Source organism: Crocodylus siamensis, chromosome 2, assembly GCF_052110815.1.
Source record: "Crocodylus siamensis isolate JL-2025a chromosome 2, ASM5211081v1, whole genome shotgun sequence".
Taxonomy (NCBI): Eukaryota; Metazoa; Chordata; order Crocodylia; family Crocodylidae; genus Crocodylus; species Crocodylus siamensis.
Genome location: NC_143396.1, coordinates 220,828,022 through 220,846,816, shown reverse-complemented (window position 1 = coordinate 220,846,816; position 18,795 = coordinate 220,828,022). Strand labels below are relative to the sequence as shown.

General features: G+C 50.3%; 2 protein-coding genes across 4 annotated transcripts in view; one reads left to right on the top strand and one right to left on the bottom strand.

Moving 5' to 3' along the window:
- Window positions 1–14,854, bottom strand: part of SLC39A13 (solute carrier family 39 member 13) — a 28,278-nt gene extending 13,424 nt beyond the window's left edge. The window contains exons 1-3 of one of the 3 annotated variants that reach the window (XM_090033131.1): window positions 14,834–14,854; window positions 924–1,213; window positions 147–260 (exon numbers count right to left, since the gene is read on the bottom strand). In XM_090033131.1, the coding sequence (XP_089889257.1) occupies window positions 147–260; window positions 924–1,194 (385 nt within the window). In that variant the 5' untranslated portion in view covers window positions 1,195–1,213; window positions 14,834–14,854. Of the gene's footprint in view, window positions 1–146; window positions 261–923; window positions 1,214–14,599; window positions 14,776–14,833 lie in introns of those variants that run through there. The other 2 variants (XM_090033129.1, XM_090033130.1) reach the window with 2 other exon arrangements.
- Window positions 10,081–18,795, top strand: part of SPI1 (Spi-1 proto-oncogene) — a 101,100-nt gene continuing 92,385 nt past the window's right edge. The window contains exon 1 of the mRNA XM_090033133.1: window positions 10,081–14,536. The gene's annotated coding sequence lies outside the window, so the exon portion shown is untranslated. The remainder of the gene's footprint in view (window positions 14,537–18,795) is intronic.

Sequence of the window (18,795 nt, the reverse complement as noted above, 5' to 3'; positions counted from 1 at the left end):
TTGAAGAGCAGAAACAGGGAAAAAGGCCCAAGTCCCCCGGCATCCTCTGGGGACCTCTTTGGAAAAATGATTCACAAAAGCCCCAGGGCAGTCAGTGCTCAGGACAGGCTCTAGGCCATCAGGAACTTGTGCAACCATAGTGTTACCTGCTGTGGCACTGCAGGTGTAGGCCCAGGCCTCTGGGAGCATGTGCAGGAACACGTTTCCCAGTAGTCCACCAATTGCAAAACTTAACAGCTGCTTCAAGCGACAGGATCCCGCTGGAAGACAAACAGAAAAAGCCACTCAGAGCCCAGCCTGATGATCAAACATGGTCTGCCAGGTCCCAAGGGGAAAAAACAGTGAGGCTGTGTGCAAGCAAACTTGTCTCCAGTATCCAGACTGGAGTACATAAGCTCTCCAACAGAAGACCAAGAACCCAAATTATAGGAATTGGTCTTTTAACAGGAGTGGATTTGCCTGCATTTAAGCAGGCAGCATGTGTAGGGCACAAAGAAGATCCCAATTCCCATGTCAGACATAAGACCACCACACCCACTGGTCAGTGTGGCTGCCAACAGGTGTTTGGAGGGGGTGGGGTGGAAACTAAAACAAAACGGCACTTTACCAGAAGAAGCGCATTGCTTTCACCCAGCTCCCCAGCATCTGTATAGATCAAGCACTTCAGCAGGGCCTTTTGGCACGTTTGTCTAAAACTGATTAAATTAGCTATTAGAAGTGCCAAAAAGCCCCGCCAAAGCACGTGACCTATACAGATGCTGACAAGCTGAGTCAAACTAACACGATACCTCATTTGGGAATGCACTGTGCTTGGTGAGGGGGTGCGCTGAGCTGAAAGTAAAGCACTGTTTTGTTTTGTTCTTTATGTCTGTAAGCAGCCTGCCTTAACATTTGGGGTGGGAAGCATCAAAGAGGAGGTTTACCTTCTGATCTCAGAGTGACTCCTGTCTCAAGGGGAATTACCAGCAAAGGGAGAACCCCACTCAGCCCCACCATGACCGAGCCAATCAGAGAACAGATCCAGGCATCCAGTCGCTCTCCACTGAACAGGTTTCCCCAGGACTCAACCTCCTTCTCACACAGTGGATTGGCACTGGAGACAGCGTGGCTCCCTGTGGGCTGATGGGCTTCACAGGCCATGCTGAGCAGAAACAAGGCACGGATCCCATGAGGCAGAAGCCGTTTCCCTGTCATCGTGGAGCTGTCTCAATCTCTACAAGGAAAAAGGAACAGTCGAGATCTAAGACATGGTGCAAGAGTCCACTTCAAGTCCTCCCATCCTCCAACCTGTTTATTTTCTTGGGTAGCTTTGGTTCCACAATTATTCCCCTTATCACAAAGGGCCCACATTTTCCTTATTTCCTGTCTCCTTTCAGTTTGCAGGCTTGATCATGACACCAGTGGACTGGGAAACCCTTTACCTGCCCATTTGGTCCTGGGTGTGCTCTCCCTGGGTAAAAAAGCTAACTCCCTGCCTTGTTCCTCAGCATCCAGATCCACAGAGCCTAGGATGCTCACAGCCAATTCACAGACAACGATTTGCACTGCTGGATGATTTCAAGAAGGGCCATGTGTATAAATGCTATCAAGACAAAATATTACAAAGGGAACTGAGTGATGCCATGCTGGAGCAGAGGCCTCACCTACACTTTACATGACATCAAATGGGACTAGAAAACCAACTCCCCAGTGGAGATCTGCTGCTGCACAACTGCCAGATTACTGGAAGAAGTGGTGCCAGAACAGCATCCTTGCACAAAGGGTGTCTATTGCTCAAACTACAAGGAAGCACTGGGGCAGGTTTCACTCAGATTGGGCAGTTGAAGCATTTTTCTTAAAACCATCTGCTATTCACCTTTAACAGAAGCACTTCAAGTAAGTTTGGGAAACAACAGTTGCAATAGCCTGTTGGAGCACTACACTACACAAGGCACTCTCTTCTCCATGCACTGGATGCAAACGCCTCATAAAAGGAGGAGTTAACTCCTCATAAAAGCGTGCAAACTATTGCCATAACTCTTACCCCCTATTTTTGATCCCTCTGTTGAGGCACAAATGATCTCCCAACTGCAATCCTTGAGACAAGGAATCATAATAATTCTTGGGAGATGCGTTTCTGAACCGCCTCATAACTACTATGGAAAACCCTGGTTCCCAAAGACAGAAATCAAGTTAGAGAATATCAGTATATAAGAGGCACAAAAGACAGCCCTCTGCTGTGCGATGGGAAAAAATCCAGCCAGGGCAAACACTATGGACAGAGCTTCATGTTGAACAATTGCCTTCAGCACAAAGTTATTACAGTACACACAACTAAAACCACAACCTACTGTCACTACCAGCATTCCCTGCAAGACTCACTACAAACATGCCAGTCTAGACTAGAAACCCTGAACTTGCAGTGACAGGATGTACACATTTGCTCTGAACTTCTAGAAGAGGAGAGACAGGTTGGCTGAATGACTCTGGGTAAAGATAAGAGGGAAAAAAACACAAATGATAAAATGGAAGTGATTTATGGCAGACGACCTATTCAGGAGGTGGTGGTGGAGGAGGTGGCTTTTAGTGAGAAAATATTGGAGGCATCCAAAGGACAGGACCTGGGGGTAACTGAGGACTCCGCACAGATACTGGTTGGAAAAAAAAAACAGCACGACAGGACAGACAAACCGTCAAGTTCCTGGAATGTACGCGGGATATCTTCTTGTTCAGAAGGTGGAAAAAGCTACAGTGAAGCAGCTATTTTAGATTTAGTTCTGACTAATATGGAAAACTTAATTTAGAATTTGAAGGCAGAAAGAAATATGGGTAAAAGTAATAAAGAAACAATAGAGTCCATTATTGTAATGAAAGAAAGGCGTGAGAGTAGCAGAATAAGGCTTTACAAAAGCAAACTTCAACAAATTCAGGGAACTGCAGAGGTCATTTCTTAGGAAGGTAGTCTGAGGAGTACAGGAGACCTGGCACTTACTGAAACTATTACATGCAAAAGGGAAAACTATCCTAATACAAAAGGAAAATCAGAAGCACAGTGACAAACCAGATGGGCCTCTTATTGTACCAAGGACAGATTTTCAGAGCCCTTCCAGGACCTGAAAAATCAATCAGATAATATAAAAAATTGGAAACAAATATGATTGGGATAAGCACAACAAGAACATAGGGATCCATGTAGGCTAAGGCACAAAGTGAGTTTAATTTGACACGAGACACAAGAAGCAACAAGAGAAGGGTCTATAAACATATTAGAAATAAGAGGAAAACCAGAGAAAACGAAAAAAAAAAAAAAAAAGAGAGACCAGATAACTGATGATGCAGAAACTACTAGAGGGTTCCATGACTTTTGGCTTCAGTTTTCATAAAATTTAACAGTGACCAGATACTTAGAGAGATTAATTTTAATGAGGAGATAGGAGAACAGGGGAAGAATAGGCTAAAGTACACTTAGATGAGATGGACCTATTTCTAGGAGGTGGTGCCGACTGACATTCATTTTAGACTACTGAAGGAACAGGCAAAGTAAACTCTGAACAACTGGTGACCACGCTCAAGAATTTGTGGGGCAAAGATAAAGTCCCAGAGGATCAGAGAAAGCCAAGCATAGCACCTATTTTTCAACAAAGAAAAAAGAAGCTAAACTGATTCTCTCCCCTACACCCACGCAAAGCCCTTCATTCTGGGATCTTATTGTACCTGTGAAGTACCAAGATAACATTTTTTCCTTGGGACAACTGGGACTAATTTGAGTTAACTGCCATTCAAGCTGCATGTAAACAACTGTCCCTTGGCCTATTTTGGGACCATTAGCCCTAGGGCAAACCAGTTGTCCCTTTTCAGCCGGAAGGATCCAGTGCCAACACCCAGAAGGATTCTGGAGCAACTCATTGTTATCTAAATCAATTTGTAAATATTTAGAAAATAATAAAATAACAGCCAACGTGGATGTGTAAGGAGCACATTGCATCAAACCAATCTGCCATATTTACCTGAATTTAAGACCACTTCCCAATAATTATACATAGAAGACTTATACATTTGCTATAATTTCCATACACATAATATAATTATTGGAGAACTGTCTTAAATTCATCCCCACCCCCACTGCAGTAGGGAAAGCAGTGGTAAGAGGGTAGGCAGTAAGGGGACAGATGGTAGGAAAGGAAAGCAGCTTGCCCCTGCTGCCTGCCCCTGCCCTCTGTACAGCCCCTCTCTTCCCCCTTTCTCCCTGCCACTTACCCTTGCTTCAGCACTGGCAGGCTATATCCATGTTCCAGTCTGGGGCACAGAGCATAGCCCCAGCCTAACCCTGTAGTACCTATATGAATCCAGCACCACTGCCGGTGCTCCATACCCCAGGCTAGAGCAGGAACAGAGTCTGTCAGTTAAGGGTAAGCATGGGGGGATAGGGAGGAGGGAAGAAAAGGGGCAGAGGCAGGGGAGGCAAGCAGAAGCTGCACCTCCAGCCCAAGGTTGGAGCCAGAACCTAAGCCTATGTATGTGGTAACAGCTGCTTGCTCCCCCATCCCCCCGCCACCCCTTGTATTTGCTTTCAAGAGTAGGGTTTTTTGTCCCCATGTTAAATGGGAAAAAATCTTCATCTGAGAATCAAGTAAATATGGTAATTTCCTCCTTTCGCAGGCTCACTGGCCTAGTGGATAAGGCAGACACAGTGCATGGAATATATCTTCACTTTAATGTGGCTTCTAACACTGTCTCAAATAACACTCTCAGAAACAAACTAGGAAAAGAAAGGCCTAGATGTCATCACTGTAAGCCGTGCTCACAACTAGCTGAGAAATCACTCAAAGAGCAACTATAAATGGGTCACTGCAAAAGTGGGAGGACATTTCCAGTGCAGTGAAGCATGGGTCTGTTTTCAGCCCACTTCCATTACAGTATTTTCATTAGTTCCTTGGACGGTGCAATAGAGAGTACACTTATAAAATCTGCAGACAACACCGAGCTGAGAGGTGTTATGCTTATCTTGCTGGGGTCCTTTGACCCTAGTTGACTTTCTGCTGCTGGGGCAGGGGGCTGGACTTGTTGATCTTTGAGGTTCTTTCCAGCCCTAACGTCTATGAAATCTATGAAATAAACATGCAGGAACACAGACTCAGAATTCCAAATGATCATCCAAGTTGGAGGGAATGGTCCAAAATGAACAAGATGAAATTCAATAAAGACACGTGCAAAGTGCGACACAAATACAAATGGGTAGGAACAAGAATACAGGGAAAAAGAGGATCTGAAGGAGACTATGGATCACAGGCTAAACTAGGCTCTACCCAATTCTGCAACACTATTTTAAAATGTTTTAGACAAAGTGGAGGTAGTACAGAGATGAACAAGATGTCAGGATGGCTTTTGAGAGAAGACTGAAGGAACTAGATGTATTTATTCTAGAAAAGAGGAGACTGAAGGGGACCATGAAAACAAATTTCCAATACCCATGGGATTGTTACAAGGGGAGTAGCAGGGACCAGTTGTTCTTTATAGTTACCACGGAAATGGTGACAGGAGAAGAAATCTGTTTAATTTGCAGTAGGAAAGGTTTACATTGGATATTAGGAAAAGCTTTCTGACAGTAAAGATGGTAAAACAATGAAACAGGCAGCCTAAGGGATGTTGTAGAAAGCTCCAGTGAAGGTGCTTACCCCAGGTCACACAATCCACTATCAAGGATGGTCCAGATCAGCTTCTCTCAACCCGTGGGTCGTGACCCAAAAATGGGTCGCAAGAACATAAGTTCCAGTTCCAGCACAGTTCCAGCCTGCGAGGTGCTGCTTGGCCCCCCCGCCCCACACACTGGGGGGCTGGGTCCTCAGGGAGGGGCTGGGAGTGGGGGGTACTGGGCTAAGACTGGCCATCGATGTTTATGAATGGGTCCTGGTACAAAAAAGGTTGAGAACCACTGGTCTAGATAAACTTGATCCTACTTTATTGCAAGGGTCCCTTCTAGCCCTTTTCTGACATTTCTCAGAAAACCGGCATGGTCCTCCCTCTGCTCAGCAGAATCCTACCAGAGTGCAGATTTTGAACAGATTCACTCAGATCTTAACTGACATCCATCCTTCATCCAGTGCCTGCAAAAGGACCTCCTAGCTGGGCACTATGGGTGCCTATACATGTGCTCTGATGTGTTCTAATTAGAACGTATTGGAGCAGAGCATTCCAATTAGAATGCTCCAGCAGGACATATATTCAGCATCCCACATGTCAAAATGGTGGCAAGGGTGCTTTAATTAAAACCTGTCAGACAAGCTTTACTTAAAATGCCCCCGCTGCCATTTTGAAATGCAGGATACTGAACACATGTGACACAGCAGTGTTTTAATGAAAGTGGCTGTCCAGGAGCCACTCTCATTAAAACTCTCCTCCACTCCCACCCAGAGCATGTGTATAGACACCTTATAAGTCTAAAGTGTAAGGGATGGGAGAGAGAAGGTGAGGTAACAAGGGGACATATTCCACTCTAGTGCTGTAGCATGTGCAAAGGGCAGCAGGTTCTTGGTTGCCCAAGTGGACAGGGGGCTGGCAGAGGCTCTGGCTGCTAGTGATAGACTCTCAGAAAAAGACAATGTAGCCCTCACTCCAGCCCTGAGGATGCAAAATCTTTGTCAGTGAAATGCATCTGGGACACTTCCAGGCCATCTGGCTTTCTTCATAGGGCTACTGCCCTGCTACAGTAAAACAGAAAGAGAAAAAGCCTCCTCCTCCTCCAAATGAGAGTTCTGGAAGTGTTTGCCACTGCTCCCATTCTGTGTTCACACCTGATCTGAAGGCTTTGCATGTATTAAACCAACACTGGCACAGAGAAATAAGGGATCCCTTCAGCAATAAACTGTGCACCAGAGACAATCTTCCATCCAGTGAGCAGGCTGCCTGGAATCTGCATTCACAGTACTTTCTGTTAAAAAATGCCAGACAATTCAGCACCCTCTGCAACCCCAGAGTGTGCCTCATGGAAAATCTGGCTGTAATGACAGGATGGGAGCTTAGAAGTGACCTACAACAGCTTCCCATGTTGGAAGAGCAGCTAGCTTAGGCGGGTCCCCAGAGGCAGAATTCTGGGCAGGCTACATTGCTACAGAACAGGAGGAGGCCAAGCTAAGTGAAGATAACAGAATTACTTTCACTAGAACCGGTGTTGTCTTTGCAGTCGAGACATGATGGATGCTGGAAGAGGCACCAATGATTCCCATCCCCGCTTCTACTGGGAAGCAGTACTATGGGTAGGCGCATAACATAACAGTCAGAGTCAAGCCAAGTGAAGGATCAATCAGGCTGAAAGAGAAACTGCCTCCAGAGATGACCTCAGGGGGTGCGTCCATACATCCAGGCACGTGCACTTGCAGCAGCTCAAGTAGAAGCAATGCAAATTTGCGCTGAAGCAAAACGCCCTGGCTCATGTGCCGAGGTATGCACTTTGGTGTGGTGCAAGTTGTGCCACTTGGGGCAAAATAAAACTGCCCAGGTTCTCCCGGATCTGCAGTCAGGGGGACCTAGAGCCTGGGGCCAGCACAGGCAGTGTAAAAAGCTGCCCTGTCCTGGCTCCATCAGTACAAAAAGCTGCCCAGGCAAGTAGCTCAGGGCTACTCACTTTCAGGAGCTTCTGGGGTGGGGCCAGCACCTTGCTCAGCCTCGCGGCATTTCCCGCTCCAAGCCCAATGGAGGACACCAGACCAGTTTGCTTTTCTATCATCCATCACCACCACCTCTACACGCTTGTGTGCCACACGATCCATCATGCTACCCTCATGTCCTGCCCAGACACCAAGTGGCAGGACCTGCTCAGTAAGGGCATGGCTGGGGCATCCCAGTGGCTGAGTCTGTACTCTACCCTCATCCTACGAGCCACTGGGGACCTCAGCTGGTGGTGTCACCATGGGCGTATATGTGGTGAGCTTCACAGAAACCCTGGTCTCCTGTCCCTTCTGTGGGCAGAGGGAGACCCTGGCGCACATGACCTTCGAGTGCGCAAGGCTACAGCCCCTCCATCCTCACCTCCAGAACCTCCTCCTGAAGTTCTGGTTGAATTTTATCCCCCACCTTTTTGTTTTCAGTCACCCCATCTGCGACCCCACCAAGTCCCGGGACTTCCTGGTCAACCTCCACCTGGCCCTGGCCAAATGGGCCTGTACTTGACCAGAAAGGAGGCTCTGACCAGGAAGGTGCCCGGAGACTGTGGGGCCACTTTCCTCTCATTTGTCCATTCACATTTCCAGGCAGAGCACCAGTGAGTAGTATCCACCACCTCCTTGGATGCCTTTGAGGACCAATGGGTGCAGCCCAGGGGGCTCTGCTTGGTCCCCAACCTCAGAAGCTCCTGAGAGCAAGTAGCCCTGAGCACTTGATTTCACATTTTGACCCTTCCACCCTCACATCACTCCTGTCCTGTTTTTTGCCTTTGTCGTCCCAAGTATTTTGTTGTAGCATTCACCCATTAGCCCTCATACAATCGGGGCTACTAGTTAGCCAGGTGAGCCTTAGGGCCCAAGGTATTTGAATGTTACAAATAGACAGGAGCTTCTAAGGCCCGGCCAACTGATACCTGGGGATATTACCCCTTGTGCCAGCTGGACTGCTGAAGCAGCCCTGAGAGGTCCCTGTATCCTCTTCCCACTGCAGCAGTCTGGCAGTGGGGGCTGCTGCCTGGCTGTGACCTGCTGTGCACCTGCCAGACCCAGATGGGGACAGCACAGCCAGTAGAGGCATCTGCCCCTCCTGGGCCAGCTGCCAGCAGGCTGTGGCTGCAGTGTTGGCCTTTGTGAAGCACTACTGCCATCTGTGCCCCTACCCGGCCATCTGGGCAGCTATCACCCAGAAGATGTTCCCAATGTTGTGGCCTGGTTTGAACTGTCAAAGCGTGTCTTCCTGGCCCCAATTGGCCAGGAGGTCAGCCACCTCCAGCTGGGTCCAAGGTGCCAGCTCTGAGTGGACTCCTTTGCCTGGGTCCTGCCACTTACCTTCCTAGCAGGAATTCTGGTATTTCCTATTTGAAAACTGAAAAATCCCTGATAAAAAAATCCCAAAGTCACTCTGTAAAATATCCCAAAATCCATGTTCCTCCACAATTAAAACAAAAGACCACTATACAGAGAGAGCGCGTGAGAGACAGCAATCAGTTGGGCAATGTTTTATTGATATATCTACAGTATTAAGGCAATCTGGAAGCCTACCAGTGTCTCTATCATGACAATAAAATGAATTCTAAATACCTATGTTTTAATGCTTGCCTTTGGTTTTCTTACCATAGAGCACTTAGAGCTCCCAGACCCCTGCACTAATCAGGATGTGGGGACAGCTGCCCCTACAGCCACACCTCCTGTCAGCAGGTCTCATCCTGTCTGGCAACTGGACACACAGGGTGTGTGCTGGGGGGAATGTGGGGGACCAAGGGGTGTGTGGGTAGACGTGGGTGGATCGTGGGGAGATTTGGGGAGGGAGGGGCTGCTCAGGAGAGGTAGGTCTCCTGTCCCCCACAGGACACAGACCCCCAGCACAGCTCATGGGCTGCCACCCAACAGTGGCTACAGCCCCCTTAACAGGGGCCACATGGCTGCTGTGCGGGCTACCACCTCCTGCAGGGCCCAAGTGCCCCACCCACCCTTGCTCCCCCAGCCCTCTGGATTGCTGCCCCACCTGGCCTCATCCCCCACTGGTTCCTGCAGCCCCTCCCCTTGATGGCTGGCCCACCTGGCCCCAGCCTCCCAGCAATTAAAAAAAAAAAAAAAAGAAGCAGCAGCCCCGTACTCACTGGCAGTAGTAGTGGCCGTACAGGTCATTGGCCTCCTGGCAAAGCCCCACCGCAGAGCACAGGGCAGCAGCAAAGCAGCAGGGACCAGCCCCAGCTGCCTGGCACCTGCACTACCACTGGCCCATCACATGGATGCAGCCAGGGTCGGCAGGGTGCCATGTGGCTCCACACACTGTTGGGCAGCTGAGGCCATTGCGGCTGTCACCTGGGCCCAGCACCGCTCAGCCTGAGCGGCCCCAGCTGCCTGACAGCGTGTGAAGCCACACAGCACCCTGCTGACCTCAGCCACACCTGCGTGATGGGCCACTGGCAGTGCAGATGCCAGGCAGCTGGGGCCACCTGCTGCACCATACTGTCTGTCTGTGTGTGTGCGTGTGCGTGCGCACGCGCGCAGGGAGGGAGGCCCCAGTGACCCTGATGGCAGCTGCTACTGCCAGTGAGTGCGGACGTTTTTTTGTTGTTTTTTTTTAATTGCTGGGAGGCTAGGGCCAGGTGAGGCAGCGATTGGGTGGGAGCTCAGGGGGCAGGCAGGAGATGAGGCCGGGCAGGGCAGCAATGGGGATCCTTGGGGAGCAGGTTGGGGCTGGGGCTGGGCAGTGATCGGGGGGGGCAGCGTGCTCCAGCACTGGGGCAAGGGCCAGCCATAGAGATACTCTGGGTGGCTACCACAGCATCTCTGCGGAGGACCCACACCTCCAGTTGCCTCAGGGCATGGTCCTGAACCATACCCTGCCCCACTTTTTTTGCCCAGGGTATTTTTTGCCCCCTTGTATCTGGGGTCTAATTTTGCTTTCATGCTGCAAATTTGCAGCATGGTGAACATTTTTTTATTTCTGCACATGTCTCTTGCAGTGTCTCAAAAGGCTTTGAGATGCTGCAAGATGCACATGTCCGCTCGTCTGGATGTATCCTGGAAGTTCAGGGTCTTCACACCTGTTCATCCTCCCCATCTGGAGCTGAAAAATCTACATCTGTTGGAGACTAAAAGGCACACAAACTGGTCACCTGACATTTTACTGAGTCTACAAAGAAATCCTGGGTAAAGACAGGGATGTAACAGAAAAATAAGCACGTATCAAAGGCTCACAACACAGAGCGCATCTCTGCGCACAAGTCTCTTGCCAGGGTTTGCTCCTGCAGGAAGTCAAGGGAGGGTAGTAGGGAAACTAGAATTGCTCCTCCAGAAAAGAGGCAATGCTTAACAGTCAGTAAAAGCAATTCCATTTTATCAGTAAAACCAGATTCCTTCATGCCCTTCATGGTACCTGACTGTCTGAGGTTTTGGTCTGTTCTTGTTACTCAGACCAGAGAATACAGTTAAACATCCTCCCAGCTGAGAAACAAGCAGCTATGGCTCTTGTCTGGTAGCACCCCTAGAGCCTTCCCTGGGGCCCATTAGGAAGCTGACAGACAGCTATAAGTAACACAACACAGCCTGAACAATTCACTGGTGTCTACCTTCGCTCTCATTCAGTTGCTCAGAGTGTATCCCAGCCTATGTCTCTTCATAGTCCTATGAGTCCCTCTGCTCCGTGGTGGAGATTCCTGCTCCTGCTCCATATTGTCTCTACTTTTCTAAATCATTATTATGGCTTAAAGCCCCAGCAGCTCCAACATTTAATGTCTCTGGTGTCCCTAATGCTTGCTACCCACTGGATAAACCAGATTACATAACCACTTCAAATAGGCTACCAAGATAAAGAAAGTGGACAGCCAGGACAGAGCCTCCAGAGGAAAGCTCATAGGAGGGTACAGGCAGGAGCATCATGTTGGCATTGAAACTAGAGGCTTGTCTTCTACCCCTGACTTTAGTCATGTATCCCTATCTTGGGCCCTCAAGTACTACAGGGATTGGAGACAGATAAGTATGTAGAGAGGATCTATGAGTTCCAATGGTGCAGTAATAAGGAGAAAACCACCAAAGTGTCATGGGGTAATACCGTGACAGAGGTAATGCAATTAAAATGAAACCGTGTAATGGAGGGTTGCACCCTTGTCTGCTTGCAGACAGGACTCCCTACGAGAACCTCATAGCTAACTTCCCACTGGCCAGCTTCCAGTAGGAGGATCTCAGCTACACCCTGACTTTATGGAAATGGAAGACTCCTCTCCAGCTTGCTCCTGCAGCCATACAGCTGAGGGCAAGCGAAACTCGGGAGCATCTGAACCCCAAGCCTCTGGAATTGGGCCTGCATGTAGGATGCCTGCCAAAGGATTTCGGAGTATCCGAAGCCCCAGGGAGGGGCGGAGAATGCTTGCCAGTAGCAGGGCCCCATATGGTTTTTGAATGATTCCAGTGGATTTGGAATCGATTTGGCTGATTCGTCCTGGGACACAACATTTTTTTAAAGAAAATTTATCTCCTATCCAAGATGGAAGAGCCTTGGGTCTGCTTAACTCCTTCGATCACAGCTCTGCGGTAAATGGTTGAAATTTTCCCAGCACAGGACCACCAGATGCCACCACAGCAAAAGATAAAGTTAGCCTGAAAGGCTACCACTTACACCAGTGATTTATAACCAGAGGGCCACCAGATCTTTTGAGGGGTGCCATGAGATGTGAGGAGATAAGCAGATCAACTAGCAGGTAAGTACAGGCTGAGGCTTATCCCTCCCTGGATGATCCTCCATCCCCACTGCCAGGCCCCTCTGCAAGGAAGTAAAGACTGTAATCTGAATCACTTTTTGAAAATGGATGTCACTGAATTCACAAAAGTTATGCCTTGAGTACAGTGAGGGGTGACTCGAATCCAAAAAAAGGACTGAGAAACACTGACTTACATACTTGGGGGTTGAGGGGGAGAAGTGGAAGGAAAGAGACTGGCTTTGAATTGAAAGCCATGAAAATAATTTACACACACACACACACACACACACACACACACACACACACAGCGTAGCAGCTGGTCCCTGAGAAAAAGTCAAATGGATCTGGAAACATAGGTTTGCCCCAAGACACAAATCAACTGCAAGAGAGAAAGAAGCTGAAACAAAATTGAGTACAGACAAAATAATCTCCTAAAACTGTCACGTCCCTGCTGCAGCTGAAATAAACTTCCTTCTGCCAGCTGCTTCAGCCACCTGGAAAATCCAACTCAGCCCTTCAAACAAATCTTAAGTGCTGGGTGCGCAGCAGGGAACTGCCTCTGCTCCTGCTCCTCCCCCTCTCGGCCAGTAGCGATGTCCTTTCAGACCACATAGCATTTATCCTTTCTTCAGCATAGCCCTTGTTCCAACACACTGACATTTTAAATATGTCTTCGGAAAAACTTTTAGCCTTTTTTCCTGGACACTCATGGCCTGTCTTTGAAGGAGCAACTGAACGCAGCATAAGTTACTTCATTAGAGAGGAAATAGAAACGGCAGCCAGTAAATTCTCCCAAAGCCTCATTTCACCAGCCCTGCAGTAAGCTCAGCATTCCTGTGAAAACCCTGACTTCTGCCAAGGCACAGAGGATTTTCAATTGCTCAGTAGCTGTCCATACATGCTCCCTTTCATCTCTCAATAATATGCCATCTTTAAGAAACCCAAAGCTCCCTACAGGACTCAGCCCCTCCCAGAAATCTCTGAGGAATCTCTTTTATGCAGAATAGTCACGTCGCTCAGCCAGGCACACACTAAGGTATCTCCGACCAAACCTGCACACCCCTGGGCTGAGCAGCAGGGATGAGAACACAAGATACAACAGCACTGAACAAAGAGCTCACAAACACGAGTTCTCATCTCTTTCCACGACCACGGCAAAGAGAAGCCACCCGCAGAAACCCTCTCACTAGGAGGGTACTAAAGCACTGGGACAGGTTACACAGAGACATGGTAGAAGCTCCATCCTTGGAGGTTTTTAAGACCCAACTAGACAAAGCTTTGGCTGGGATGATCTAGTTGGGGACAGTCCTGCTTTGAGCAGGGGGTTGGACTAGAACAGCATTTCTCAACTCCATGGGTCATGACCCAAAAGTGGGTTGCAAGCATATATGAAAGGATAGCTGACAAACTTTAAAAATGGACCAACAAACTTTAAAAATGGTTTTGCTTTTAAAGGAGAAAAATGTGGCTAACTGTGGCTTTTCCCTTGCTGGTTGGCAGAGTTCCAGCTTGCAAGGGGCTGCTTGGTTCCTCCCCTACCCTAAACGCTGAAGGGCAGGGGCCTGGGGCAGTGGGTCAGGAGTGAGGGGCACCAGGTCGGGACTGGCCATCAGTGTTTACAAATGGGTCCTGGTACAAAAAAGGGTGAGAACTTAGAGGACTTCCTGAGGTCCCTCCTTCCAACCCCCATTTTCTCTGATTCCAATCAAATGACACACCAGGGATCGTCCTGCGCCCAGCAGCCAGCTTCACTCTTTGGAGCTAGCTAGGGTTTATTTCCCACCCAACCCAGCCGTCAGCCAGGGGAGCTTTTCCCTGGCCCCCCTTAGCAAGCACTCCAGCACCATATGGAGAAGCCTTTCTAAAACACTTAGGAAAACACAGGGCCCACATCTGGGGCGAGGCTATCCCCTCTCCTCACCCAGGGCAGAGGGCTTTCCTCAGCCCGTGCCCCATCACGGCACGTGTCTCCCCAGCCGGGGCGAGGCCAGGGCAGCCTCTCCCGGCCGGCAGCCCTTGCCCTTGCCCTTGCCCCTAGGCGCAGCCCCCCGCAGGGCACGTCCCTGGAAGGGGCCCCCGCGCTGCCAGCAGCCGGCGGAAAACAGGGCACGTCAGCGGCGGAGGGACACCTGCCCCGAGCGGCCCCTGCCCGGCTCTCCGGGGCTGCCGTGCGGCGCGGCACCCCACTCCGAGGTACGGGACCGGGGCGCGGAGGTGGGAGCGGCTCTTCCCCGCCCGGCGACCCGCGGCACTCACTGGCCGCGAGTTGAAGCCCCGCACGCAGCCTCCCACCGGCCCGGGCGCAGTTACCGAGCGCGGCCCGCGAGCTCCAGACTGCCCCTGCCATCCAGCCGCGGCTCCGCACGGGACTCCCCGCCCGCCCGGCCTCCCAGCCCCGCCTCCCAGCCGCGGCCACGTCTGTCCCATCCCTGCTCCCTCCCTCCCCCGGAACCAAGTTACTGCCCCGTCGGGCGAATCCCCGCTGCGCACACTTCCGGTGTCCAGGCACCGGGGTGCCCTGAGGCGACGGACACTTCCTGCCGCTGCCCTATGGGGGACTGGCGAAGCAGCGCGCACTTCCGGCCGGCGGCCGGCGAGATACAAGAAGGAACCCTCGCACCCCGAGCGCAGGGTGGGGTTGGCATCTTTGCGCAGGCGCAAAACGTTCTGGTCGGGAGCGGGATCGGAGTCGGCTTTTGGGTGTCTCAGGCCAGAGCTAGGACAGGCCAGAGCCGGCTTATGCTTGCCCTTGAATTTTCTGCTCAGCCATAAGCATGTTGCAAAAATGTTGCGGTTCGTTTCTGGGGAGGCGAAGAACTCTCAGACACACACTATTAGCAGAACAAAAGGTGTATTTGCAAATAGGGTCAGAGCAGAGACAGAAAATCTCAGATTACTCTGCCGCCGAGGAAAACTCTTAGCTGGCTTTTATCTTTTTCCTCCTGGGCATGTGTGCAGAAACAGGAATTCTTACAACTCATTTCTGGTTCATACAAACATACATGTGATTACGTCACGTCATCCGTCGCATGTGCATTATAATTAACTACTTAAGTGTGCGGGGCGGATAGGCATATATGCATCAGCTAATTACGCACACTCAGAAAGCTCTCTAGATCACCAAGAGTTGAAATCCCCCCCCCTTTCAAGGACACAGTCAGTTGGATTCCAGCTTCTGTAATCTGCATGTGAATTGTCGGGGGAGAAGAAAAGAGAGTGATTTAGTATAAGAAAAAGATAGTAAATTGGCCAAGAGTGGGGGGAATGGCCTTGGTGGTGTTTGTTCTTATCAGGTACGAGATGCAAACTCTGCAGTTCTAACAACACTCTATTCATTATGCGTTTCTAATAATATTTCTAACAAGCACAACCTGCTCTTAGTGAGCTGGGTGGAAGGCAGAGCGGGGCACACCTCAGGGGGCACAAGGTACCTGAAACAGATGCATGCTTTTGTGAGCACGAACAAGTTTTCGGGCCCAAGCACCCTTTGTCAGGCAGAGGAGAATTCAAAGATTCTAAAAGTTCTCCCAGGTAGAAAAGAAACTTGCACAGGGGAAGTCAAGGATGGTCATGTTCCCCTGGGTTTCAAAGTCCATTTGTGACAAAGTTGCTCTCTGACAGCAGATTAGGCAGAGACCAAGCCCCATCAGGCTTCTTCCCTGAAGGTATCAGGTGTCAGTGATTCTCAACCAGGGATATGGGGCCACCCCAGGGTGTGAGGAGGTAAGGGTGGGCTCAGGCTTGCCCCTGCCTGGCTCCTCCAGGAGGAGGTAAACCACTGCCATAAATCCACTTATTCAGTGGGTTGCTGCTCGGGTCACACAAGTTAGGGAGGAGGACTTCCAGTCCAGGCACTCAGGTGTGCCTCTTGCATGTCTGGAAGCCATGTCCAATTAGGCTGTGAGCCGTTGGGGCAATATCTGTCCCTTCCGTGTGTGTGCACCAGCTAACACAATGGAGACTTCTGGCCGACCTCCCTGTTAGTGACATGCTGTGATAGTGATCACAAACCTCAAGGTTCATCTTCCAAAGACTAGCAATTTGTGAGTTTTGTAGGTACCCCAGTCCCCTTGCTTGGGTATCTTGAGGAACCTTATGAAAAGCTCAGATACATTACTATTGCTGCATCAACTCTCCATAAAAATTAGCCCTCTCCTGGCATGACTTTCAGAGACAAGCTGCATCCCCCAGGCGCACTGCAGAAAATGAGGCCACTAGAGGGCCTCATTTCTCCCTCAAAAGCTGAAGCAATCAGGAAGCTTCCCAAATGTGGTAATTCCTCTCTTACATTTATGTTACCTCCTCGCGTTTTCCCTAGAATATGCACACCAAACCCCTGCCTCTTCCCCACACATCCTGCCCTAATTTTCAGAAAGGCATGGTTCCTAAGAAGACATCACAAATCCTAACTGGCATTTACCCCATCCAACTCTAATCTCCTAAGGGCCTCGTTACAAGGCATGGGCGACTGGTGTTGCCTTAGGGGAGGACATGTGCCACCCCAGAAACCAGTCAGCGACTGGGGGGGTTCCCCGCACGCAATTGCGCCAACTGGGAGGAGGGTCCCCCTGCAGCCGATCACACTGAACAGCCAGGAAGCAGCTGCAGCGCTCTTGAAAGCGGCTGTGGCACTCCCACTCCCCAGCTGGCACTCACAGGGAGGGCACCAGTGCTCCCAACTGCTCCCCATCCGCCTGTTGCCTTAGCGGGGAGCACGGCCTGTCAGGGGGTGGACTGGCACGCTCAGGAGGTGTACATGCACCCCCTACGTGTCGTCACTGTTGAAAGGTAATTTTGGGTGGTTCCTGGAGCTATTAACCCCTGGACTGTACACACATTAACATCCAAAACTGGTTTTAAATGCTTGTTATGCAGGTCAAAATTACGCCAGTTCAGGGCAGGATTATCTCTGATCTGTTACCCACCTCATGTTACACTAAGGTGCAGCCATTCCAGGCTACACCTTAGTGTAAATACCACACTTACCCCACACCCCAACTGACCGAGACCAGGCCCACTGTTTCCCCCTGCCCCTCACCTCAGATTCCCACTTATTGCTCTCCACCCGCTTACTTGTGGCTGCCTGTGCTGAGAAGCAGGCAGGGAAGGTTTGATGGTGTGGGTCTACTACAGACCCCCCATCCAAGGGGAGGAGCTGGACCAGGAATTTTCAGGCCAGCTTGCAGAGGCACTTAAGGCAAGGGATGTAGTTGCCATGGGTGATTTTAATTACCTGGACATCTGCTGGGAGGAACAGTCAGCCAGGGCGGACCGTTCCAGGAGGTTCCTGGCTGAGATACAGGACTTCCACTTAATTCAGGAGGTGCCCGGTGTTACCAGATGAAATGCCCTGTTGGACTTGGTCCTGGCCACAGGCAACGACCTGGTAAGGGGCCTCCAGGTTCTTGACCACCTGGGCGACAGCAATCATCACTTGCTGGAATTCACCATCCAGCGCAGGGTGTCAAGAGCCTGCAGCAAGATGGTAGCCCTAGACTTTAGGAGGGCCAGCTTCAACAAGTTGAGGAGACTAGTGGGAGAGGCGCTGGGGTCCTTGAGGGCAGGGGAACTCAGTGTCCAGGACGAGTGGTTGTTCCTTAAGGAAACGATACTCAGGGCCTAAGGGGTGTCCATCCCAACAAGAAGCAAGGAGGGCAAGAGTGTCCAAAAGCCCCCTGGCTCACCAAGGGCATCCGGGAATGCCTGCTTACCAAAAAAGGCTGCGTACACCCAATGGAAGGAGCGTGCTGTCTCCAAAGAGGAGTATATCTCCTCTGCTCGGGACTGTAAGGGGGCTGTCAGGAAAGCTAAGGCGGACATAGAGCTAGGACTAGCGTCCAAGATCAAGAATAATAAAAAGTCCTTTTTCAAATATATAGGGAGGATGAAGAAGGCACCAAGTAATGTGGGGCCCCTGCAAAGTATGCTGGGCAATCTGGTGGTTGCACCAGAGGAGAAAGCAGAACTCTTTAACCAATTCTTCACCTCCATTTTCTTGTGCAGGGACCGGGACTTGCCCACTGTGATGTCAGACGGACTCGAAGGGAACGCCTCCAGACCTCAGGTTGGGGAGGACTGGGTTAGAGAGCTTCTGGAGGGGCTGGACATGTTCAAGTCAGTGGGTCCAGACGCTCTCCACCCCAGGGTGTTGAGGGAGCTAGCAGGGGTTATTGCAGGGCCCTTGGCAAGGCTTTATGAGCGCTCGTGGTGCTCAGGCCAGGTGCCGGATGATTAGAAGATAGCCAATGTGGTCCCTATCTTTAAAAGAGGGAGGACCTGGGCAACTATAGGCCCATCAGTCTTACCTCAATCCTAGGGAAACTTTGAGAAGATCCTCAAGGAGCACATCTGTGATGGGCCGGCTTCAAGGATGATGCTCAAGGGCAACCAGCACCGTTTCATTAGGGGCAGGTCATGTCAGACCAACCTGATTGCCTTTTATGATCAGGTCA